The sequence below is a fragment of the Arachis stenosperma genome, chromosome 8 (assembly GCF_014773155.1).
Source record: "Arachis stenosperma cultivar V10309 chromosome 8, arast.V10309.gnm1.PFL2, whole genome shotgun sequence".
Classification (NCBI taxonomy): domain Eukaryota; kingdom Viridiplantae; phylum Streptophyta; class Magnoliopsida; order Fabales; family Fabaceae; genus Arachis; species Arachis stenosperma.
Window position 1 is genome coordinate 825,085 of NC_080384.1, and position 6,403 is coordinate 831,487.

The 6,403-nt window shown below is 21.7% G+C and overlaps 1 protein-coding gene across 1 annotated transcript; it reads right to left on the reverse strand.

The window, feature by feature from the left end:
- Nucleotides 1-452: 452 nt before the first annotated feature.
- LOC130946658 (protein HEADING DATE 3A-like) lies at nucleotides 453-3,495 on the reverse strand. The gene is made up of 4 exons (XM_057875486.1): nucleotides 3,307-3,495; nucleotides 3,133-3,194; nucleotides 1,270-1,310; nucleotides 453-682 (listed from the first exon to the last, which is right to left on the reverse strand). The coding sequence occupies exons 1-4, from the start codon at nucleotides 3,493-3,495 to the stop codon at nucleotides 453-455; spliced, it is 522 nt and encodes a 173-aa protein (XP_057731469.1).
- Nucleotides 3,496-6,403: the final 2,908 nt, after the last annotated feature.

Here is a 6,403-nt window from a genome sequence, read left to right on the forward strand (position 1 = left end):
AAAAGTTACCATTTAAATACAAAATATTATTTAAATAGTAAGTGTGAGAAGCTAATTAAATAAATACATAAATAATAAAATTTTGTACTCCTAATCACAACACATCTAACATACATTTTTATTATTATTTATGTGCTATCTCTCCTTACATTTAGATGATAGAGCAATAATATATAGCAACAAGTAGCTAACAATTGATAACCGTGCATCAACATATGAATAATGTGTCACACATATTTTTATATATCGATCCTTAAGAAGCATACATTGCATACATAGGAGGAATTAACGAAAGCCCAGCAGACAACTTCCCACTTATTTAATTATTCTTTTATATCAAGATTTAGCTAATTCTTAACAAAAAACACACACATACATATGTATTAAATTGAAGTACTTATCAATTTATTTGCCTATATCTATTAGATCAGTATTATACTATCACTTTCACGCTAGATCATTCTCCTTCCACCACAACCACTCTCCCGCTGGCAATTGAAGTACACAGCAGCAACAGGAGATCCGAGATTGTAAACTTGAGCAAAGTCGCGAGTGTTAAAGTTGTTACGCCAGGTGGGAGCGTGTATCAGTTGCCTCCCCACCATTTGCTTGTACAGCACAAACACTATTCTATGTATTCCTGCCGTTGGTTCTGGACTCTCATACTTCATTATCTCTTGCCCTGCATTATATTTTCTTACTTAACATATAATATCACACAAAAATATTATTTGAACATCAAAATTAACCATTTAAATTAATTAATATATATTTATATATAAATATAATTATAATTTAACTTATTTTAATATATATTTTATATTTTTATATATATTTTATATTATAATAACTAATTTTAATATATATATATATATAACATGGATAAATATAATATGTTACACTGTACTTTAACATTTTACATAAATCTTATAGACCGTTTCAAAAGTTTTAAAAATTATTTTTTTTGAGTTTTTAATTTATAAAAAATAATAATATTAATGTTTGGTGTAATTTTTAAAAATAAATTATAATTTTTTAAAAAATTATTTAAATATTTATAAAAAATCAAAAAAAATATTTTTTTATAATAAATTTTTTATTATATTTCTTTTAAAATAAATATTTTTAAAATTAAAAAATCAAATATAAAATAATTTATTTATAAATTATTTTTAATATAAATATTTATTATTTAAACTACTTTTTAAAAAAAAATTAATTAAACTGTTTACCGATCTGAGCCATATATGTATATATATATGTGCTTACCGAAGCTCGCCCCTGTAGTTCCTGGAATGTTAATTACCAACCTGAGCAGTCATTTAAGAGATGTATCAATATATAAATCTTTCACAAATATCAAATTTATACAATTGTTCCTCATCATTTATAACACAATCAATACCTATATACATTCTCTTAATTGTTTCTACTACTTTGCTTCTGGATGTTAATTATACATTCATCTGTTATTTTTTACTTCCATCTTTATTTTTATAGGGTAGTAAATAATGTTATATAATATATAGTTTTATGTTAAAATATATCTCATGAATCATATACGCTTTTGGACAGAGAATGATTTTTCGGTTAGGGTATGATATCTTTTTTTGGATATATAGCTGTTAAAATACAAGTTTCAACGTATAGAAGGATTATAAGAGCATTTCCAATTTAGTTTTATATGTATTTTATTTTAAATTCTACAAAATGTTATATTGATATTTGTAAAATTATATATTATAAATAGTAATTGAGATTGAATATGAGATTTATTATTTTAATAAAAAATAAAATTTAAAATTATTTTACTTCATGTATATGTCATATTTAAAACTTAAACTTCAAAATCAGTCTCATTGGAGATGCTCTAATTAACCGAGAAATAAAAAAAAAAATGATGCCAAAAACAACCGACAAGCAGACTCCAACAAAAATAAAATAAGTCTTACGTAGCTCGTGGCTCGTTGAAAATCTTCTATTAATAAAATTTTGTGGGACAAAATCTATTAAAGAAAAAGAGTACATAACTGTATAAATTTAAAAGTGCAAAAATTGAAATATATATTTGCCTTTTGTAATATTTTATCTCTGTTGTAGTCTCTATTTGTTAAACTTTTTCAGTTTTTCTTAAATGTTCACCACAATAACAAAATCCGAAAACAGAAAGGAAAATGAACCGGAACACGAACACGTTAGGGTATGGTATCTGATCTATATTAGATATGTCAATTGTCATCACTTCAAAGTTCAAATAATTAGTTTGGTGTGATGCTAAGTAAATGCAGGCTATTTAGTAAAAAATACAACTAATTAGAAATGAAATCAACTCTAGTTGAAAAATAAATTTATTACAAAAAAAAATAAAAATAAAAACAATTCTCCATTATCTTAGTTTTTCGAATTTTAAAATAAAAAATAAAAAAGAATTAGCTTAGTTAGCTTGTTATGTAATTGGTTCTCTAGATTTTTTTTAAATATATTTGTAATATATTTAATAAAAAAATAACTTAAAAATTCTACTGATACTAATTTTAATAATTATTTTTACGATACTTACTGGTAAAATATATTTTTTATATCTTATTTAATTTTTTATGTACGACACTTAACCTTATATGTTAATTAGTCACAGTTAATCTCATCTTTAGATAGTATTTATTATTCTCTTATAACTGAGTTACTCTCTCTAACAACAACAGCAACAATAACAACAATAATAATAATAGGATATTTGTATATTAATTAAAAAAATCAATTCATTTTAATTTAATTAATAGACAAATATCTTAAAATTTTTAATAATAATAAATAAATATTAAAAAATTATTAAAATTTACTGTTTTTGCTATAATTTAATTATTAATTTAATTTTTTTAATTTAATTTCTTTTGTATAATAATTTAACAATATATTTTATCTCATACTTTTAAATATTAATGACCACCTCATAACAAAAAATAATAAATTCTAATAATTCTCTAATATTTCTCATAATAATAAACTATTTGATGTTTAGATAATTAAGCCAACCTTTCTGTATATTCGACTTTTAGAGCAGTAAAGAAGTGTATAAAGGAACACATATGTTACATATTCATCCACGTTATAAGATAGTGACCCATAACATACCAATGCAAATACTCCCTCATATTGGGATTAGTAGGACTAGGTGCATCGGGGTCTACCATAATCTGCATATACATATATATACACATATATATCATAATCATGCCACGTAACCTTAAAATTAGTAATAAAGATGATCTTTTCAAAGATAAGAAGTGCATATATAGAGATACGTACCAGAGTGTAAAAAGTCCTAAAATCATCACCACCAACATCAACTCTTGGTTGTTTGGTAATTTGGGAGGGCTTGAAGTCAGAACAATTGACTACTTCTGAGTTATTGTTATAGGCAATCCTCAAAGATACAGAACTTGTAAAGGGATCAACAACATCTCCTAACAACCTTCCAAGAGTAAGAGGGTCCATTATTATCTATGAATATTAATGCTATATATCGTAAATGTGTTACTACTTAATTATGGAAGGAAATATCTGTATGTACATGAATATATATAGACGCGAAAATTTAAGGGGAAAATAAAAAGAAAAGCCAGCATATATCTCTTAAAAAGTTGCGAGACATGGACGAGACATCGATTTGAGATTTATAAGAATGCATGCATGAACTTTGCTTGAATCGGAAACTAAATTCCTGCGCAATTTGTTGGACAGTAGTTGTCGGAGGATAAAACAAACACATACTATATAGTGGAAGTTAAAATGCCAGATCTTTTCAAGGTTTGACCATTATGTATATTCTATTATTCTCTCTCATTTAATTTACGCGTGGAACAAACAAAAGTAGTTTTTTTTTAATTTATTTTTCTTTTATAAATATATAATAAATATGTTAAAAATTTAAATTTTTAATTTTTAATTTTTTTTAATTAATAACTTTAACATGTGTCTTAGTTTAACTTATATAATATATAATAAGAGTAGATAGTAATAAGATGGAAGCTATTGTCACATTCAATAATAATAATAAAATAGTTGTTGTTTAAATGAGACAACAATAATGTTTAATTATTCAAATAACATTGCTCAAAATGAAAATGTTCTTTTTTTTTAATATGCTTGTGTTTTCTTATAATACTAATTGCACTACTTCTCTTTAAGAGTAGCTGAGAGTTGACCACTTTTTTATAATAATAATTATTACATACTAAAAATAAATGTGCACTTTTGTTTGTTCATTATTACATATTTTTGGTGGAATTTTTTTTAAATTATAAAATATATTCTCAAGAGTTACATTTTGAAAATATTGTTCTTGGGAATTTTATAATCAAGAATTGTAAGATTTTAGTTTGCTCAATAGTAAAATAATTCCACACAATTTATTATAATATTTCTAGGAAAAAAAACTGTGTTTGGTTCATAATATATATTTAACTTCCAAAATACTTAATTATTATTATTGAGTTAATTAATTATTTACGTAAAGAAAATACATCAATTATTTATGAAGAACGTATTAATATTTGACATAAATTATGCATTTTAGAGATAATTATAGGAGTAAAATGGATAATATTTTTAGTAATTATTGATTATCGAAAACTTGATGATAAGAATAAAATAGAATTTTATTTCAAATGTTAAGAAAAAGAAAATCGAATTAAATATTAAAGAGAGGTTTTGAAACTTTTTAAAAATTTCAAGGGAAAAAATCAATGTTTACGCAATTTAAAAAAATTAAAACGGTATTTCAGCGTTTTAAAGACGAAATTAAAGTATATAATTTCTAATATGTTTAAACAACCTTAATTAATCCTGAATTGGTATTTGGTTCGTTTTATTAGAATTAATCTTAAAATGTTATTTTACTGTTTTAAAACTAATCAATAGAGTATCTTAGTCATTTCAAAATCAACATCAAAATCAAATTTTTTAATTTATAATATAATCATACAACCCTATTTAATCCTATATAATGGTATTTTTGTCTTTTTAAATTAATCTAGATGACATTTTAGTCTCTTTAAAATGACCTTTACAAATATATTTTAGTCTTCCTAAAAATTGAAATTTATAAATTTTAATGCAATAGGATAACCTTAGTTCTAAAAATCTATCTAAATTTTTGCAAGATTAATAATCCTACAACTTATTTGAATCCTTTAAAAATAAACTAAAAGTATATTTTAGTCTTTTTAATATTAAATTTGAAGTCTTAGTTTCTAATATAAGAATAATTATTTAGTATTTTTAAAAATAATACCTAAAGCATATTTTAGTCCTTTAAAAATGAACTAAAGGGTATTTAGTATTTTAAAATTTATGAAAAGAATATATTTTAGCCTCTTGAAATAAACTTTTTCAGAACTTTAGTCTTTTCAGGATTAAGTTCAAATTTTAATTTCTATCACAATTAACCAATGTTAAATCCAAAACGTTTTTTAGATATTTTAAAATTAATTATAAAATTTTACTTTTATTGAATTTTAAAAAGGATACTTTATTATTTTAAAATAAAGTGAAAGAATATTTTAGTATTTTAAAATCTAATTCAGATTTTGAATAATTTCTAATACAATCAAACACTATGAATTATGGTCACTTTGAATGGACTTTTGAACAAAATAAATTTATTATTTTATATTTTTAAATATTTTTTAATAAACAAAAATTATTTTACATTTTGATAGATTTTTTAAAAAGAATTTTTAAATATTTAAAATATTTTTTATTTTTGCTTTTTTTTTAAAGCAATGTATTGTTGACGTTTAAAAAATAATAATTTGTTTTATTTACTTTTTTTAATAAAAATACTTTTCTTAAAAAATGTATCTAAATATTATTAGAACTTAATAAAAATACTTTATTTTTTATAATTTTTTTTCACTCAAATAAATTAATCCAAACCAACACTTAGTCTTATAATAATATTTTAGAATTTTACAAATTACCCTTCAAATGTTATTTTGCTCTTTAAAAAATTAATTATAGAAGTATTTTACTCTATTTTAAAAGTTAAAATTTACAATTTTTAGTATGATTAAATAATTTTTATTCTAAAAGAGTATTTTATTTTTTATGATTAATCATAAAAAATTATCTTAATAATTCAAAAATTAAGTATAAAGGTATTTAGTTTCTTTAATATTAAATTAAAATTTCTAATTTTTAATACAATATAAAAAATAGTGATATCCAAACAAGAAGAAAACTTTTACTTTGTTTTCGTGTGAATTCCAATAAGAATATTGCTAGAACCTGCTGAATCGAATTTAACTGATAATTATAGACAAATTAATATTTATTAAGATTGTCTTTTTTATAAATTAAAACTTTTGAAATAAATAATATTTTATTATGATATATTATTAAA

What these genes read in the sequence shown, in the direction of transcription:
- LOC130946658 (XM_057875486.1), bottom strand. Translation starts at nt 3,495, where the DNA reads ATGGACCCTCTTACTCTTGGAAGGTTGTTAGGAGATGTTGTTGATCCC. An exon ending in TTAGGACTTTTTACACTCTG is followed by an intron (nt 3,195 to 3,306) that starts GTACGTATCTCT and finishes ATGTATATGCAG; the next exon opens with ATTATGGTAGACCCCGATGC. An exon ending in ATGAGGGAGTATTTGCATTG is followed by an intron (nt 1,311 to 3,132) that starts GTATGTTATGGG and finishes ATGACTGCTCAG; the next exon opens with GTTGGTAATTAACATTCCAG.